This window comes from Setaria viridis, chromosome 9 (assembly GCF_005286985.2).
Source record: "Setaria viridis chromosome 9, Setaria_viridis_v4.0, whole genome shotgun sequence".
NCBI lineage: Eukaryota > Viridiplantae > Streptophyta > Magnoliopsida > Poales > Poaceae > Setaria > Setaria viridis.
Genome location: NC_048271.2, coordinates 11,518,157 through 11,537,866, shown reverse-complemented (window position 1 = coordinate 11,537,866; position 19,710 = coordinate 11,518,157). Strand labels below are relative to the sequence as shown.

General features: G+C 45.6%; 2 protein-coding genes across 2 annotated transcripts; one reads left to right on the top strand and one right to left on the bottom strand.

The window, feature by feature from the left end:
• The first annotated feature begins 4,955 nt into the window (after positions 1–4,955).
• LOC117839383 (uncharacterized) lies at positions 4,956–6,729 on the top strand. The gene is made up of 3 exons (XM_034719702.2): positions 4,956–5,247; positions 5,600–5,754; positions 5,851–6,729. The coding sequence occupies exons 2-3, from the start codon at positions 5,674–5,676 to the stop codon at positions 6,337–6,339; spliced, it is 570 nt and encodes a 189-aa protein (XP_034575593.1). The 5' UTR covers positions 4,956–5,247; positions 5,600–5,673; the 3' UTR covers positions 6,340–6,729.
• A 609-nt stretch (positions 6,730–7,338) lies between these two features.
• LOC117839382 (uncharacterized) lies at positions 7,339–12,236 on the bottom strand. The gene is made up of 5 exons (XM_034719701.2): positions 11,957–12,236; positions 10,407–10,571; positions 10,005–10,177; positions 7,855–9,895; positions 7,339–7,761 (listed from the first exon to the last, which is right to left on the bottom strand). The coding sequence occupies exons 1-5, from the start codon at positions 12,116–12,118 to the stop codon at positions 7,702–7,704; spliced, it is 2,601 nt and encodes an 866-aa protein (XP_034575592.1). The 5' UTR covers positions 12,119–12,236; the 3' UTR covers positions 7,339–7,701.
• Between the last annotated feature and the right edge of the window lie 7,474 nt (positions 12,237–19,710).

Below are 19,710 nucleotides of genomic sequence, written 5' to 3'. Positions count from 1 at the left end.
TAGATATATACTTAATATCTTCATCCAATTGTGATCGATTTTAGTTAGTAATTACTCTATAATATTTTCAACCACATTTATAATCTTTAACTTTTCACTTTGCATCGTAGGTATGCGCTTGAATTTATTTAATGAACCCTAAGTTTGAGATACAATTTTAGCATAGAAATCTATATTATCATCATTTTATATCCTTATAAATGGTGACACACATCATGCGTATAGACCTTAATTGTTATATCGTATACTAATAGTGAAAGATATGGACAATTTAGAATCATATATTGCTGTATATTTTTAATTAAGGTTATTTGATTCAAATGTAGGGTTACCTCATGTTATTTTTAATAATGGCATATGTGGGTAATATAGACGGAAATTTAAGGGGTTACTTTAAGTTTAAACCTAAGTAATAGTGGTAGGCAATTCAATTGCAAATTAGGGGGTTATTTTAAATATTGTTTATAATGGCATAAGTAGGTAATTTGGATGAAGGTTAGGGGGTTACTTTAGTTTATTTTATATAATGGCAGAGGTGGGTAATTTATATATAGATTTATGGGGGTTACTTTAGGCTATTTTCATAATGGCATAGGTGGATAATTTTTTAGAAAACATAATAGATCCAATGGCTATGATGATTTGAATCTATCGATTGATGGTCGGATGTTTTGCTTTTTTGTGAGAATTTCTAGGATTTCTCTCTTTTTCTAGAGTGTCCACCTAGGATTAATAGTAAGATAGCGGAAATAGTCGTAATAAAGAGCGTTCCGATCCAACTGGATCACAAATCCGATCATGTTTAACAGCATAAATTTTCTACAAATCTCCAAAAGGATCCGATGTAAACCAAACCATCTCAAGGGATCTGGTCACGCAATAGTGAGCTGGTTGGCTTGGGCATAGCATCGCCCATGAACAAAAGAGGCTGCCCTAATATGAAAGAGGAGGCCAGGGAGCAAGGCGGAGTTTAAAAGAGATTAATGGCTTCATGATCGGAGGTTATTGACTGCTCGGGTGGTGATGGGTCATCTGGGTGCAGTTAATTAGTTACTTGTTTGCTTTATGATCTCGGTGCAGTTTTCATGAAAAGGGTAGTACTGTCTCTGCACATACTATGAAACACAATGTTGATTGCAGTACTGAGTGCACCTGGGCCCATGCGTCAGAGGAGGAGTGGCTATGCAGTATTGCAGAGGAGCCACTTTCGACAACTTAAGCCAATTTGCATGGGGGCATTTTACTACTTTTTCTAGGAGATATATTGAACATATGTGTTTATGACTTGCTTTCACCAATTTGGATGGGAACCTTGAATTACTAGTACATACCATTATCACCAATAACATGGCGGTAAACACTAGTGGTTCAGGGAAAAAGAAAGAAAGATCCTGTATGTTTTCTTTTAAAAGTTGTAACATGACGTCGGACAATATGTTTGCCAGACAAGAGAAGTGAAGATTAGTACATCTATTATTAAAGTTTGGTTCCGGTAGGTAACCATAAAATGCTCGAATTGTCCTTTTGATTCCATGATCGACAAGAAGGAGGTGCAAAGTATTTGATTGGGCATGGGAAGTACCAGGCTATGTTTTGATTGTCCTGCCCGAACATCTTGTGCTCCCAACTTAGGCTAGGCATGGTTAGTTTGCTCTCATCCTAGTTCCCGGCTCAGCACCGTGTTAGCCAGTACGGGTCTGCACGAGTAACCAATCCGTGGACGGTTGGGAGGCGGAAGAGAAGGGAAGCTTTGCTTGTTTCACGAAACCCGGCGGCCGGCCGCCGGCGTGCTTTCGGCCTGAAAAGGTCTGTCGGCACTGAAATCTTTGCTGGCCGCTGGCGCGCTGCGCCCTGGTCTGGCCTGCTGGCAGTTAGCACCTGCAGATGCAGAGTAGGAGTAGTAAAGCTTCGCTTCGTTCTTTCTGATACTAGCTGTACGTACGTGGCCCCTAGCAGTTAGCACGACGATGATTACGAAGCAAACCCGGCCCCAACGTTGTTCTGAATGAATACTGGTACGAGCACATCATCGATCTCTGAACACTCGTGTTTCGAGGAGCTACTAAATTCAGTGTTTTCTGAAATGATTTCAGTATTTTTTCGACCGAAAACACAAAGTGGGGTAGGATTAGTGGCTAAAATTAATGAGAGACGAGGAGGCAAGTCAATGGGAGCTGAGGGCATCTTGATCGATGCATGGCCGCGTTCCCGTTCCGCCATTGCTTTTCAACCAAAAAGGAAGCGCCTGGAACCGCGCCCGCGGCGGCCCGATCCATCCGGTGGGCCGGCCTGGCACGTACGGCTGCGCCTCCCGCCGCCGGCAGCGCGTGCGCCGCTGTCTCTGTCTCTTATCCGCTCCATCTCGTTCAAAGCTCCGACTCCGACGACCCCTCTTCAGTTTCGTCGTCCGTGCATGTGCTACTTGTCAAAACTCACGCCAACCAACCAAGTATCATCATCACAAATTCACAAGAGTGCTGGACATGAATGAAGGAGAGAAGGAACAGGTTGGGTTGGGATATGATCACGGGCCAATGCAATGATCCCTAAAATATGCAGGGATCAGAGATGCTTTGCTTGCTCTCAAAGGGATCGATGATGCTGATGATGGCTACATGCCGGCCATCCACGAACGAAGCTCCGAGCCCTAGAAAGAAGAGGCCGCCACCCGATGCCCGTGCATGCATCGCCTTTGCTTGTTTTCAGTGACGAAAAAGTGCATTTTCATCTCAGTTTCTGCAGACCATGCTGCAGCCTGCAGCTGCATGCCCGGCCGGGCCACATCGACCTCATCCCCCACCAATCTCATCACCAAAGTGTTGTTTGTTTCAGATTTTTTTTCTATGATCAATGATGCTTTCGCTTCTGGCAAGTACTTCTCATCAGAGTTTGTATGTATCACTCTATTTCTACGTGGTAGAGTAATCCTGCTGCAAAGCGATGCACTGTAACTATAGCAGTATATGTATCTGAAATCTGAATAATGACTTGTCGGCGGATGCAGAGACTGTTGGTGGTGGTAGGGGCCGGACCGGACCTGTCCCGCGCATGGCATGCATGGCCCAACGATCGAAAGGCGGACACGACATCTCCATAGCCATAGCTGCATGATTCAAAAAGGCTTGCAGTCAAGGCATGTGATCATTGTTAATGTTGTCAGTGCTGTAGCTAATGACGCCAGTAAAAAGGAGCTAGGACGGTAGCACACCTATAGCTGCGTTCCTCTCTTATGACTCTGTTAAATTCTAGCCACAAGCAGCGTGTTGAACGCTGACGCTGCCCGTGCTCTGCGACCAAATAATGCATTGTTTCTGGCAAGCACTGAGCAAGGCAATTATTCCCCAACGGCCACTATATTGTCACCTTCTTTTTAGTTCATTCTTGAATCATCTCACCCAAACTTTGTTGATGCTTGAATATAGCTGCTACTCATGTCTCGTTCTCATATTTCTGATTTTTAGATTAAGGAAAATATCCGATGTGTGAATGTCTACGACCACAAAGAAACAAATCTGACCACATAGCCACAAACTACATGAGTACTTGGACTCCAAACCTCAAACTGAGAAAACACAAAAGACAAGAAAGAAAGAAATTAAGAAAGAAAGAAAGCTTGAAAGATTGAGCTTCCAACTTCTTCTACGTCCTTCTTTCAACCTTGCTTTGGTTCTTATGCAGTAACAAACGCCTCACATCAGCTGTCTTCTTAGAAACCTTTGATGCTAGGATCGTCGACGGTCATGTGCTGCCCGGTAACCCTTGTCATCTAGAAACCGCACTGAGTCGATTTCTACCACGCAAACAGATCGGGCACTGCCATCCCTCCAAGGTGACCATGGTTCGCCATCAAGGACTCCAAGACGACACCTCAAGAGGAGAGAAACATCAGGATGCTGTTGCCGCCAAACCAGCGAGTCGGTTCTTTGGTTTTCACCTGGACTGAAGGTTGAGGTCCTCACAACATCGCCTTCAAGAAGGAAAACGATGCCTATAGCACCGTCATCACCGGCAAACGATTGAGGATCAAGCTAGACTTTCGCCTAAGAACTTGCACACCCAAGAAATGTACTGACACGGTGGTGGTGGCGGCAATTGAAAGGCCGCCTGTTGCCCCCAAGGGGTGGCGTGGCGGCAATCGAAGGAGAGCGCCCCCCACGGCGGCAGCCACCAGAGGCGAAGAAGAAGGTCAGCTCCGGCGTGCCGCGGGCCGTCGCTACCGACCTACCGCCCTCGCTGCCACCGCCACCGCAGGCAGCAACTAGATCTAGATTTTGTTGGGGGAAGAAAAACTCGGAGGAGATGGTATATGCGGGGACGGAGACCTTGCTGCCGCCGTCCTTGCACCCGCACGAGCTTTCGTTGGCGTGCTCCGGTGGCGACGAGGTGGAGGGATGGGAGGGGGAGGCGCGGAGCGTGGGGGTGGTCCGCCCGGGCCGCCCCTAGGGTGACGCAAGCGGAGGGGAAATGACCGCAGTGGTGAACTCATCGTTCTCATTTCTCGTAGAATTGCACAAGCAAAAAGTCTGGAACTCGTAGTATTATTCGATGGTACTCCCCAATGCAAGTTGTTCATTTTAACATTCGGACGTGTTTCTTCATGACTTTATGGCTGTTTTCCTTCCCAGTTATAACATGGTCTAGTTATTTGGACCTCAATTATCTTCATGAATCAAGGTATCCAAGAAGCAGCTCTCGGTGAGAGAAGCACATGTACGGACACAAGCACTGCCCGTGCATGCATCGCGTTGCATGCCTGCACAGTGACGCAGAGAAACTGCACTGGTACATGGTACTGGCCTGGCCTGCCACTGGCCCGTGTGTGGGGCCCATACCTTGTGGGGCCAGCCAGCGGCTAAACTAGGCTCCTGCGGTCCTGCCTGCCAATGTTGTCTGCTATAGGAGGGGCAGCTCATGCCGTGGCAAAGGATGTCACACTGCTCTTGTTCGGCATGCCAAAAGGGCCAGCGCCCAAATATTCTCTCGAGGCATCATTGCATTTTTCCCAAGCTTTTTGAGATGGCGCTGCCCAAGTTTAGCTTATAAAACACCCCTTCCCTAACTCACTTTGCATTGCTCCCCGGTAGTGGCTGCAGCATCTGAGAGAGACCGAGACATCTTTGCTCTCTCTCGTCTCTCCCTCTTTCTTCTCTTGTCTCATGCTGCTGGCTGGCTTCAACTGACTGGAGAGAAATCTACTGACTGAAGAAGAATCTCTACTGAAGAGGAGACAAGAAGAGTCTATCCAAGGTAAAGTACAAGCTTCTCTTGATCCAGTTGATAGGGCAGTAGTCCCAGCTTCCCAGATCAGTTCTGTCCTTTGTTCCGTGATCCGGTGGCTAGGCTTCAGTGTTGTGTAAATTGCGTATCATTATGAGAAAGTGTTTGCTCATTACTTGCATGATTAAAACTTGAGGTCATCCTTGTCTTGATTCCACATCTTGATTTGCTTGTTATTATTATGGCCTAATTGTTTGTTCCTCGAAGTCAGCTAGCCCTGGCTGAATCCTAGAACACACACATCGACCTTCCTTTTTCCAGCAACTGAAAAGCTTCCCTTTTATTGATTTCTGCATCCTGCACCTCTTAACTCTGGTTGCAGGATACTCAACTGGTTGGTATAGGAGTAATTGAGATCAAGGGCCAGTCGAGACACAAGAACACAGGATAGTGCAGATGGAGAAGCTTGTGAATCACTGCGACATGGAGCTGATGAAGATGGCCATGCTCAGGCACGAAGAGACCTTCAGGCAGCAGGTACGGCACACACTCAACCCAGGAGACCCGAAGCCCGGGTTAATCCACTCCGATGAACTTACCATAATCATCTTGCCATTTCCTGTGCGCAAACAGGTCCACGAGCTGCACCGGCTGTACCGCGTCCAGAAGCAGCTGATGATGAGCGGCGGCGTGTCGAGGCCGTCGTCGGAGCTCATCGGCTGCCGGCGGCGTCAGACCAGGCGCAGCTGCAGGCAGCCGCGTCGCGCGCTGGACCTTCGCCTCCCCGCTGATGACTACATCCTCGTCGTCGCCGCGGGCAACGCGACGCCTCCGCCGAGGCAAGAGGACGGGCTGGAGCTGACGCTCGCCGTCGGCGGCGGCGGCGCGGGCAGGAGGAAGCGGCGGGACGAGGGCACCGGCACCGGAACCCCCGTGGGGTCGGACTGCTCCGGCGGGAGCCTGACGTCGTCGTCGTCGATCACCGACACCACCAGCGGATCGCCGCCGTTCCTTCTCCAGGAAGGGGCGGCGGCGGTGACGCAGCAACCGCCATGGCTCGTGCAGTGCCTCAGCCTCAAGATGGCTGCGGCGTGGGTCAATGGTCATGTAGTAGGATTTTAAGGCTGTGGTGTCAGCTCGTAGGAGAGGATGCAGTGCAGAAGGAGCAGGTACTCTAGAAGCCTGCTGGTAGGGCTTTGCTATGTCATGGGGGCTACCTTCTCAACTAAGCCCGGTTGGCCAGTTCCTGATTAACGGGTACTTGCAGGCCAGGTTAATTTTCAGTAGTGCTGTTGATCACCATCACGCTTGGTGTAGCTCATGTAGAAAAGCAACTCTAAGAAAAAAAAAAGGCACTTACGCCAGAAAGTTACCGCCTGGGAGAGGTAGTAATGTAGCTCTAGAAAACTGCATCACATTTTACACAAGACATAACATAAACGCCCTAGTTTGGCAGGATACGCAGGTGCAGCTTGCAAATGAATAACAACTTCACAACTGTGTTACGGTAAAGGTTACTGTATATATTTTTTTTGAAAAAACAATAAGGTTCCTATATGGCTGTGCATTATTCACAGCATCAGTTTCTGGTAAACGTTCTTCCCCTTTCTGCATCCCCTCGGGCCGACAAGACATTAGTATTCAGTACTAGCTAGGTCCACCCTCTGTCTCTCTTTTTGATGATCCAGCTTTTCACCAGACTTTCAGAGCAGAGCAGGCATGCAAAAATGTCAACTGGAGGGAAAGCAAGAGTGGCAGTTTAAAGTTTCAATTTTCGAAGAAGCTATCGATTGTAGTATCACTAAAAGCCATTACAGTCATGGAAAACGTTACAGGAAAAACAAAGAAAAGTAAATGACCACTATAGTGTACATCTCTGGGAGTCTGGGTATCTAAAACACAAAGCTATAAGCAAAATACAATGCACACAAACTGTATGCAAGCAGAAACATTCATCATGAGGCAAAGACTTAAGTGCATCAAACCGCAGAAAATTTGGTCAATTTGCAGCTCATTCATCCCTATCTGCGATGAGGCAATGCACGAAGCATCCAAATAAAATGCATGTATATGAAGAATCAACTATATGCTACCAACATTTATTAACGCATTAGTGAGTACTGAGTAGTAACTGCAGCAAGACAACTGCATTGATCCTTATTATCGACTTATCATCATCCTGTAAACAGTTGATTTCAGATATGATTGATCCTTTTCAACCCCTGTATTGCAGCTAGACAATTGCACAAAAATAACTACAACTATATAATACTGCAAGGGGGCAAAAGCAGTAGAGGCTATAGCAAATCTATCAGGGATACGACTAGTAACCTGTTGACAATGTTAAGCTTTACGCATTGCGACAGGTCAAGACGCCCTGGATGATCTGATCCTCGCAAACAATCACTACTCGTCTTCAGCAGAAAAAAGAAGTTCAGAGCTTGCATTTTCCTCCGAGCTGGAGCACAATCCGGTTCAGTGAATTCATGGCTCCCCTGCAGCACTAATTTGCTTCTGTTCAGCCTCAGCTATCCTGTAAGCAGCCTGGAAACCAATAGAAACATTTTAGATGTCAGCCCGAAAGGAAGGATTTTTCTTGTCCACATTTCAGATGATGCTTTGGTTTAATAGAATTACCTTATCTCTCTCAATCTTGGACACATGGGGCTTCATTGAGTTCCCCAGGCCCATTCCTCCCCACACATCCAGAAGCTCCTTCTCTCTTGCTCTTCTACGCTCTTCGACAGGGTTTAAGCCACTGGCCAGTTTTTCTTCGGCAGCAGAAGCTAGCTTCGCCTGCTCAAGTTTTGTTGGGCGCTTGACAAAGATGTCAGCCAAACTTCCCGCTGCTCCATCTGTACATTGTGTGTGACTCTTCTTTAGCAAGGTCATGCTCCTCTCCTTTTCATGCTCAATCTTCTCCTTTTCAAGCCCGGAGACGTGCTTGACTAAGATTTGGTCTAAACTATCCAAAGCAGTGACACTGTTACAGGGCCTTTGCTTATCATTCTGCATGTTGGTTCCTCCTCCCAACGCATTCCTCTTTTCAAATTCCATCTTTTCCCTTTCTAGCCGACTTACATGCTTCACTAGGACTTGATCTAAACTTTCAGATGATTTGGCACTATTACCATTCTTTCGCTGATCATGTGATATGTTGGTCCATCCTTCTACCAGTGCATTCCTCTTTTTGTAATCAATCATTTCTCTTTCAAGTCTAGATACATGCTTCACTAAGATATCATCTAAGCCCTCTGTCACAGTTGTGCTTTGAGCATGCTTCTCAGGATGTTTGTACACATTAGTTTGTCTTTCGCGTGCTTCCCTCTTTTCCTTCTCCAATCTATGGATTGGCTTAACGAAGATCTTATCCAGGCCGGCATCTAATGCATTGTCATCTAAAGTACAGAAGGATTTAAGTGCTTCCAGCTTAGCAGCTTCGATTCGAGTTAATCTTCTACCACCCTGTCTGCCCTTTGCACCAGAGGGTGGTAGCTGATGTGAGTATAAACTTCTGTTCTCTTTATCTTCTTGCACGTAATCAGAAAAGTCTTGGATTTGATTGCTGTCTTCATCTGATCTCTTGGAATCACAGCTTCCCTTTAAATCACTCTTATTTTCAGCTTCTGAGTCTGATTGTGTCCTGTTGAACTCTGATTCTCTGTTTCTGGACTGCACATCACTCGCTTTGACATCTTTGCAGCTTCCTTTCACCAAATGAAAGCTTTGATTATTCTTCTTTGCTTCCAGGACCTCCTTCTCAAGCTTAGAGACATGCTTCACAAGAATGCTGCCCAAGTCTGAAGTAGATTCTGCTGCCTTTGCATTGCTGCTGGAAAATTGGCTGTGAGCATCATGTGCCACAGATTTTACTGAAGTGACTTTTCTGCTTGCTTCTCTTGCTTCCTGAACATCTCTTTCAAGTTTTGAAAGATGCTTCACCAGAAACTTGTCCAGACTTGGTAGCTCAGAAGCGACTTCTTTCTTTGGTCTTTGGACATCAACAAAGCTTGCTGCAGTAGAATACCTCCTTGATTGTGATCTGAGTGAACCAGCACTAATGTTGTTTGCAGGATCTGTTTCATGATATTTGCCCCTGTCACTTTGAAGTGCTGCATTAAGCCCAGATGTGGCTACAATGACTGCCAGGGAGGCAAGCTCATCTTCATGAAGAGCTTTTAGCCTTTCAAGCATAATGCTAACTACATCTATGGATTCTTGAACTTTTGTGGTATTGAAATCAGAAGGAGCACTGTTGCCTGTGAGGTTTTCTTTATTGAGTTTCAAACTAGTACCTTCATCACTACAGTCACCAAGCTGTGTTTTGTCTTCAGAATTCACATCAGCCTCTGTCAAAACAGGATTTTGGCTTATTTTCCATAACAGCTCCTTAAACTCTTCTCTCTTTGCTGAATCTGAAGAGTTCGCGAGTTGAACAAATGCCTTTTTAACTGCAGCAGAAACCTCCATATCAACCTGAAAAGCAGTCTGAAAGGATGCAGTAACTTTATGGGTTGATCGTCCTCCAGTATGTGATGATGATTCCACTTCATACTGCTGATGTGGACAATCTGGTGTGTCATACATCATCACACCCATTGTTCTAGCTTCCTCAAATGCTTCAGTTGCTCGAAGCATGGCCTTTTCCATGACTTCTTCAGCATTTTTATTTTGGATCCTGTAGCAAAATAAACAAAAGAATGAATCGAGAGCAACCAAAATAATAAAAGAATGAATGCATAAGACCCAGCATAAGAGACTAACAGAGCATGAGGGGGTTATCTCACCTGGCTGCTCGAAGAATTCTGCACCATGAAGCTTCCACCATAGCAGCTTTGCGAGCTTCTGTCGCCTTTCTGGCAGCCTCTCTAGCTGCTATCTTCTCCCTTGCCATCCTGGTATAGTGAGGATTGGCATTTCCTAGAGTCTCATGAAGGGACGCTGTCATTCCATCAGTTTCCTACAGAAGACAAAAAGGCAGAGCTTTAATCCTTCATGCTAAAAAATAAATCTGATTTATTTTCTCCTTTTTTTTGTTCTCTCTGGACAAGAAAATATACAGGTAGCGTAAGAATTTAGCTCGCAATTTTGTAGTCAAGCAATGCATTTAAGGGCACTGAAAAATGTTGAAATCAATATTAAAGCACTTCACCAAAGAGAAGCATCATTTGACATTATTCGTTAGATACCTGAAGATGCTTTATCTTCCTCTTCATGTATGATTCGGTCTTCTTCCGAGGTGTCCAATTGATAGGTGAACCACTTCTACGATTCCTAGATTTTTTAAACTGCAATGTTGACTTATTCACAGATTTCAAAACTGAACCTCCTCCAAAATCTCTTGACCCTGGACTCTGCATGGAACAGTTGCACAAATATGGGTTAGCTAAGTTTATTATCACTGCATACAACAAACAGAGCAACACAAAAAAGACTAGTAATCCTTAGTTGGGTTTGTCCAAGCTCATAAACAGAAGGTAGAGTTTTTTTTTGCCACAAACACATAATAGAGAATGATCTCTGTAGCTTATAGGAGTAAGGATAACATTAAGACAATCACATAACAGAACAGTAATAAATTTTACCTATGCACACCATGCACATTGATATGTGTAAGAACCTAAACATATTCTTGAATCCACTAATTTATTTCAGCTAAGACCCCACTCAGCGTTTCCTTTGACCAAAAGTTTCAAATAAAATATTCCTGCAAAGTGCATACCACTTTTAGACCTAAAGAGTATGACTTAGCCCTTCGGAAATGGAATAGTTTGGTATCATGATTTATATTCCGTATGATGCTGATAATTTACGAGTAACTGATGCTCAATGGTTCAAAAAGTGCATACAATTATGAGTGATTTTTCAGTTGATCCAGATTCCGAAGCCATGAATTGAGATGCCTTCTTATAATCATAAGCTTATGATGGTAGCAGTTGAAATAAGAAAAGAAGTTTTGTTTTAATGGCTTTCTGCAGGCTACAAGTTGAATGAATCATTCATTAGAGTTGTTAATAAGTCAAGATATTAAGCTAGCTCAAAATCAGTCATGCTCCTGCTCCGCTCTATATTCTGTATGATGCTGATAATTTAAGAGTAATTGATGCTCAACGGTTCAAAAAGTGCATAAATTACGAGTCATTTTTTCAGTTGAGATGCCTTCTCATAATCATAAGCTTATGATGATAGCAGTCGAAATAAGAAAAGAAATTTTGTATTACTGGTTTTCTGCAGGCTATAAGTTGAATGAATCATCCATTAGAGTTGTTAATAAGTCAAGATATTAAGCTAGTTCAAAATCAGTCGTGATCCTGCTCTGCTCCATCGAGTTGTAGACTGCGGGCGCTCCCACGTAGTTGGACGAGATCACCATGGAAGAGGGTATGAAGAAGTAGAGGTCTGAGTTCTGACCAGACATCTGACCCGAGCGATCTCGATCAACTAAAATGCAGAGAAATTCCACCGGGAAGCAAAGTGCATAATAAAAACGAAAGGATTCTACAGGACACATTCGATTGCACATCGCTCCAATCCGGCGGCAGATACCCCGCCCGACTTTTTTCGGACAAACCAAACGTTCCAAACCGGAGCCGCATCTCGCCCTCCCAGCGAACTCGATTTCCCCCCGACAACAACAACCGCGCGAAGCCCCCCACCGAGCCCCCCACGAACCGAACAAGTTGCAATCGACGGGACGACGCAGCCGCTAGGTCGAAGGGAAGAGATCGAGCGAGCGAACCTTGCGGGCGCTCCCGCCGCTGCGGTTGGGGGAGGTCCTCCTGCGGGGCGCGGGCGTCGGCGAGGAGCAGCGGGCGGCGCCGCCCCCGACCCCGTCCCCGTCGCCGTCGGCTGCGCTGGGAGGAGGTGGGGACGAGGAGGCGGGAGGCGCGGCGGCGGCCATGGCGGTGGGAGAGGTGGAGGAAGACTGGAGGAGGAGGTGGAGGAGGTGGAGGAGGAGGAGACGGCGGCGAGGAGGGCGGTGGGGATTGGATTCAAATGGAAGAGGAGGGGATCGGGGGAGAAGTAGCCGTTACGGACAAGATTGAGATCGAGCATGGGGGCTGTAGGTGTGACCTGCCGGCTGCGGATGGTGCCACGTCGGATTCAGGCCACGCATCCGTTAGGTGTTTTAAAAAAAAAACTGCATGCAATAGATTAGAATTAAATTTTGTCCCATTCCGTTTTCAAACCGGGTTAGAAATGCGCGTCGCGTAGCATTGGAGCGTTTGGTTATCAGCCAAAGGCAAAAACCCCTCACTTATTCAATTTATCCATTCCACCCCTAACTAAAATATTAACTTAATTTACTCTTTCCTCCTATTGATACTGGTTTAATTTACCCCTAAACTAACCACGTGTACATTGTTTTGATCTGTCTCCGTTGACGTGGATTGCATGCGCCGAGCCACCAAGCCTAGCTGAGCCACCTGTACCTGATCAGATGCACTCGTCGCCCAAGCCAAGCTACAGCGCGCTCGACGAGCTCCTCGCTAGCCCCATACCCCAGTCGACTTGTGTTTCCTTTCCTCCAATGGTTTCCCCTTCACCCCTCCTTTCTCTGCCGCCGCAATCTGGATGATTGGAAAAACGTTTTGTTAGGCATCCCATTAATCGGTTGTTCAAGGTGTGAGATTAGGGGTTAAATTGGAATGCAATAGATGGAAATTGTGAATTGTGATATGCAGCTATATCATGCTTATTATGCCTTCCGTGATTGTTTTTTTCTCAACACACAGGAAGTCTGGAATAGACGTTTTACATTAATGGTCTGTGCGAAACTCATGACTACCAGCATCCTTCAGGAGAATTTGTTGTCATTTTAGGGGGAAAACCCACATCAGTAGCATTAACTGATTGATCGAAAGCTCTCATGGTTAGGTTCCAGCAACCAACAATCTAACATACTAGTGTGTGTTGTATTACTTGAAGTGGCAGAATTACTTAAAGTTTAAACTTTCTCGTTGTTTGTCTATCTTTAAACTAACTAAAAGTGATAGCATTTTGGGAGTCGAAAGCTGCAATCCTTTTTATTGTTATTTTCCATTTCTGTACAGCTTTAGTCCTTATGATACTTTAAATGGATGTTTAATGTTACTATGCACGCAATGTACGTTGATAGTCCTTATTTTTCACATCTGAATGTTCTCTCTTCAAAATATTCAGAACAAACAATACTATGCAGGAAAAAGGTGGCTGAGATTTTTCCAAAGCATGTTCCTATGTTCCTATTGGGACTCATTTTTGTTATATTTTTATTATTTAGCATAAATAAAATGCTAAATGATGTACTCTATGGATCGGATCGCTGGGTGTCATTTGTGTTGCCGCAATTGAAAAAGCTTTATCCTGCATCATTTGTGTTCCTGTGAAATTGACAAGGACGCATGGATTCTCGTGTGAAGCTGCTCACACTTATCATGGTAGCAGACAAGCTTGCATTTTCCTGAAAGCTTGCAAGTAGAGCGGTGTTGTCGTGCCTTTTTATTTTGATTCAAATCGACAATGCAGGCAAAAGTGATTAACTAGATGAGTAGCAGTACATGCGCGCGCGGAGCAAGAAACTAGGCGCGGAGCTTGGGTGGTGGGCGTGCGAGGTTCGGCTCTGCAGCTTGGCTAGCGCGGGGGTGGCCGCGTGCGAGGCACGTCACTGCAACCCGGCTTGTGCGAGGGAAGGGCGCAAGCTAGTGCGGCGTTCGGAACGGCTCGACTGGATGGTATGCAGTTCACATCAAATATGCAAATCCGCTTAGACTGGTCAAAACCATGCCATCGTGGGTAAAACTGGGTAGAAATCCTATTTATGAGGTAAATTAGACCGGTATTAATAGGAGGAGGGAGTGTTAGAGGGTGGGATGGACAAATTGATCGTATCCCATCCAAACTTACTATAAAAATAATCGAACGTGGTCTAATTAGACTTAATAGATTCGTCTCGCCGTTTAGCCTCCACTTATGTAATGGGTTTTGTAAATAGTCTACGTTTAATACTCCTAATTAGTATCTAAACATTCGATGTGTTTTATGCCTTCACGAGCTGATACATCTCTATTTTATTATTCACGAGATGGTGTGGTTATCTACCTTCTCATATATGTTGATGACATTGTGGTAGTAAGCTCAAGTGAGCATGCAACAAAGGCCTTGTTGTGCGATCTTCAAACTGAGTTTGCATTAAAAGATCCAGGGGCTTTGCACTATTTTCTTGGTATTCAGGTTGTGCCCCATAAAGATGGTCTCCATTTATCCCGACAAAGTATGCTTCGGACCTTTTAGTCAAGGCTGGTATGAAGGGATGTAAACCAATGACCACACCTTTACCTATCTCGGTAAACATGTCAATGCAAGATGGTGTACTATTAGGTTCAGAAGAAGCTACGAAATATAGAAGCATAGTGGGAGCCCCACAATATTTGACTTTAACAAGGCCTGATCTTGCATTTGCAGTTAATAAAGCTTGTCAGTTCTTGCACTCGCCAACCACTATTCATTGGGCAGCAGTAAAACGAATATTGAGATATATTAGTGGTACTCTTGATATTGGACTTGTGGTTTCACCGTCACAGTCTTCGACTATTAGTGCCTTTTCGGATGCCGATTGGGCAGGCAATCCAGACGATAGGAGATCCACAGGAGGTTTTGCAGTATTTTATGGAAGTAATCTGATATCATGGAGTGCTCGAAAGCAAGCAACAGTTTCAAGGTCTAGTACTGAAGCTGAATATAAATCATTAGCCAATGCAACTGCAGAAGTGATTTGGGTGCAAACCTTGCTGAAGGAGTTGAATATTCTACAGCCAAGAGCCGCTATACTTTGGTGTGATAATATAGGAGCTACATATTTATCATCTAATCCTATTTTCCATGCTCAAACTAAACATATTGAAGTCGATTATCATTTTGTTCGAGAACGAGTTGCTGACAAGACATTGGATATTCGGCTCATATCATCATCTGACCGGGTAGCAGACGGCTTCACAAAAGTACTGGCCATTCGACAGTTCAGGAAGTTCAGAAGCGATCTAAACTTACAGAGTTTAGATCAAGGGGGAGTGTTAGAACGTGGCTAGAACTACAATTGTATTAGGATAGGACTTATCCTGTAAACGAAATTCCTATGCTGTGATCTATTAGGTCTTGATCTTATAATCGTGTATCACACGGTCTGGTGTATGAGCTGAATATATAATGAAAGGTGCGGCCCTGGAGGGTTAACGCTTCCAAATATTACTTTCAGTGACACATGCTAAAAATAAGCAAAGGAACCAAACGCCCCTAAAACAACAGCCAGCTAGTGCAGGAAATTGTTTGTTTAATTACTTTACCTGCTGCTGCTGCACAGCTGCAGCTCTGCAGGTGGTAAAACTGAGTTATCGTTTAGCACGAACGGACTTCCTCCTCGAGACCCTTTTGCCCTATTTCGGCAGTTGTTTAATCCGAATACCAGCAGAGAGACCATCACCAAGCTTGGGCCTCATTTCGGCAGTTTCGAATTACAGCCCACGTGAAATGGGCTGGCTGGGTTCTGAGGTTGCCGAACAGGCCGGCCCTAACTTGTGTACTCTACTTACCTCTCTTCCTCTCCTCCTCCGTGAACTGGAAACTGGAAATAGTACCAGCCAGTACTGATCAATCATCAATCTAGGAAGAAAACATCTTGGGTGTATAACCACCCTTGACCCGGGCATCCAATCGATACGTCCGTCGTACCTCCTTTTCGTCAACCAGCAGGTACCACCTGAAAGCCTAACTAGCTAGCAAGTTGGAGCCGTAGTGCCTGCCGTATCTAAGTACGTGCTCCTCAATCCACTGAACGCAGAAGATCGTCGAGCATCAGGACAGGACCATTTCATTTCATCGAAACGTCCGTGCCAGGTCGGGGTGCACACGGAAACTTTAGGTTAGATTAGCCGCTCATTCCTAGTCCAGCTCAAGAGACAACGTAGTTATTCACATGTCCTCAACCAAGTTGATGGCGAGCCGAATTATTATAGCTTCCAACCGTCTTGTCAAAGAAAAGATCAAAGGTTGAGGACCACCATTTCTGGGAATGAAACAACCTAAATGCATAGTACTAGCGGAGGTTTCGTATCGATCGAGAAATAAATCTTATGACATGGCAAGATAATTATAAATTAAGAATTACGATGGAACTAGTATATACTATTGTTTCCAAAAGAGTAAAATGTATGAATGGCTATTATACATGTTAGCTCATTTCAATTTACGATGGAACTATATGTCATTGTTTCATTTGCAAAGTCCATTGCGGGTAAACGAACATGTATTTTTAAAAAAACTCAATTAGGTCAACGTTGGATGTCACGTCATCCGAATACATATCACTAGAGAGCCGGCACCGTGTCGAGTCGAGCAATTCTAATGGCTATGATTTACACTTTTCTAGATACGGTGGCCAAATTAAAGCAAACTAACAAGTATAATGATCATTCATGCATTTTACTCTTTTCAAAACTATGAAACATTTTGAAATTGTCATTAGGGGGTTAAAGAGTTCAATTCCATTTGACCATGTACAATCCTGTATATCGCAATTAAATTATGAAACCGTGTTTCCGGTCAAGAAAAAATATGAAACCGTGAAGTGAAATTTGCACCGAAGATTCTTGAAAATAGCCAGCTTTTAACCTACCACCCTTGAACTATAATCCAACTTATATAATTTAGGAGGAAAACAAACAGGCCTAATGCTCGAGCATTCTTCATCCACACGTATAATAATGCGATGCGAGTCCACATATGCCAAAATTAAATGAAACCCAGTTAGTTGCCAGCACGCACGTAATATAAGTACGTACCCGAATTAACGTTGGGTAGCTACTAGCTAGGGTGGCGCGGTGTTGATGAATCTGGTGGCCGGTGGAGGATCGCTTACCAGCCTGCAGCCTGCGCGCGCGTACGGTGCGTGCGTGCGTTCTACAACAACGGCAAAAGGCAGTGCATGCATGCATGATTTCCGTACGTGCTTCACTTTGCAGCGACCAGCAGTTTGTACACGTACAGTCACCTAGTAGCTTGACCACCTGTCCACCTCATCAGCTAGCCTTCACACGCGCGTACGTGTCGACGATGGATCTTTCTGTACCAGTATACTGGCCTAGTCATGTGAGACTGCCCGGAGTCATGCACCCGTGTGGGTGAGGAAGCTCGTGAACCTTTTTTACCCTGATGTTTTTATATATGCACCTCTACATATCTGCCTTTTAATTTCTTTATGCAAAACAAAACAAAAATGGGCGTGCATATACTTTATACTAATAGACACACACACACACACAACAGATAGGCTCGCCTGTGTGTCATTTCCAAACATATCTCTTCTTTTGCTGAATAAAACAAAAGTATGCAGAGATTAAAATATATGTATGAGAAATTGAAAATTGAGCATAAAGCCTCAGAACTAAGCGCTAGGAGTTAAAGGCGCGGGGCCAGACGGAACAGGTCCCTCTCACGGGTGTTTGTATCTTTGCAGCTGTGGATCAGATCATCAGAACATTAGATCATCGCGTGTACATTCTCAGTCATATAGATATATATATATATAGTATCATATTGCCTTGCTGTCACTGTCTGGCTGGCTGTACATATAGCCTGTTTTGGGCACACATGTGACCTATCCCATCCACGTAAGCATCATCATCGTCGTCATCATCATCAAGCAGCGAAGCACAGAGGCACACAGATGCGAAAGATTCTTCGCCAATCGCACAGCTTGTCGTCGGCTCGATCGGCTTGGTCTGCAATCTCACCACTAGGTAAAGCGCCTTCATTACCGCATACAAACCTCCCTTTAGTATTGGTTGGAAACCTCAATAGGTACTAAAGGGGATCACGGGGGACTCCTGGGAAACTAGCGTTAGACCTGGTACTAATGCTTACATTAGCACCGAGTTAAAAACAAACCGGTACTAAGTGTCGGGATGTCTTCCGAGTTTTCCTGTAGTGTCTGATTAATCGATCGATAGCATCATAGCAGGGGCTCTAAATTAATAATCACGCCGTGGCCATCCCTGCCACGTACGGATACCTGCTGGCTTGCGTCTGAAGAATGCGACGGCGCGCGCTGGGCCGGGGGCACCGGACAACCAACCAACGGCCGGCGTCCACGGTTAGACTCCCACGAGACGATCCATCCAAAGCGGCGGCGCTCTCGACGTCTCACCTACCGGTGGCCGATATGGCCGCGCCATGTGCTGTGTTTGTACGCCCGGTCTCGCCTTTTCGGTTCGTTGCTGCACCTGCATGCAGGTGACAAATAATGCATGATAGCGGTAGGCTAATCACGCTTGTGCAAATCGATCTGCAACGAACTCATCACAGGGGCCAGCCAGTGGCTTCGTCGATGCGAGGACGGGCGATTGATCTGCTAGCTTTAGCGTTTCTCCAGCTAGCCGTCGCATCGTCCATATGGCATCATCATCATCATATAATTAGACCAAGGCCATCATTGCGATCGACAGGAAATTGCTTGCAATCATGGCTTTCGCCGAGTCATCCAAGTAGTGCTATGTAAGCCGGTTGGCCGATACTGCTAGCTGCTACTGCTTTGCATTGCCTCTTGATGATGATTACAGCAGAAGGAAGAATATATGTAATCCCTGTGAAGAATGCATGCATGAAATCGGTCGAGATTCCCTTACATACTTTGCAAGTCCACCTGCAGGTTAGTAGCTATAGCAAGGTGGCTGCTGCAATGCCAAAGCCTTCCTAGTATTTGTTTTTTTTATTGGGAGTATCTGTCAGCACTTCATACACTTGAGCTTCATGTGCATCGACTCTCACCGGCATAGGGATGTTTACTTCGTTCTGCTGTAACAATCCCGCCAAGATATTTCAGGCAACGCAATTGACTAGTGTGAGTTTGCACCCAAGCTCAAGCTTTGCTGACAGCTGACCGAATACTACTGATGATACACGCAATGCAAGCTGGGATGCATGCATGCATGGCCCGGAATGTCATGTACTAGAATTGTAGATGTAGCTTGCACGACAAGTGACAAACATGCATGGGGTCATGGGGAAGTCGTACGTCGAGGGCGGCGGCTGCATGCATATGCACCCAGCTGTGGCAGTGGCAGTGGCGTTGCCAGCAATGCAAGCTTGGACGGAGATCGCGTCGTCGGCTCGGTCCGATCCGTCCAAGAGTTCCCGCGAACTCTCGGCCCCCCGCGCGCTCTCGTGCACAGTAGCACAGTACAGGCAGTAGCTCCACGCACATGGATGGAAGAGAAGACGGAGGAAGAAATGTTAGTTGCATGGCTGGACAGGACAGGAGCATCTGGTCGATCAGCTTATTAGCCAGCCGCGACGCCCCCGCCCGAGCATGCAGCCCCACACTTGGTTGGAAGTATTAGCTAGCTGCTCCGGGCTTGGAGCTTTGCGGCGACACATCGCTCAGGCAGTGGCCCGTGATGTGGCCGCCCGGGTTGGATGATCGAACCAAGCTCCAGAACACTTGCCATAATGCACATGCCT

Bases quoted from the DNA above. Each gene is read 5' to 3' on its own strand.
- LOC117839383 (XM_034719702.2), top strand. From the start codon at position 5,674: ATGGAGAAGCTTGTGAATCACTGCGACATGGAGCTGATGAAGATGGCC. The intron at 5,755-5,850 runs GTACGGCACACA...GTGCGCAAACAG, and splicing joins AAGAGACCTTCAGGCAGCAG to GTCCACGAGCTGCACCGGCT.
- LOC117839382 (XM_034719701.2), bottom strand. From the start codon at position 12,118: ATGGCCGCCGCCGCGCCTCCCGCCTCCTCGTCCCCACCTCCTCCCAGC. The intron at 10,178-10,406 runs GTATCTAACGAA...TGTCTTCTGTAG, and splicing joins GGAAGATAAAGCATCTTCAG to GAAACTGATGGAATGACAGC. The intron at 9,896-10,004 runs GTGAGATAACCC...ATTTTGCTACAG, and splicing joins AGAATTCTTCGAGCAGCCAG to GATCCAAAATAAAAATGCTG.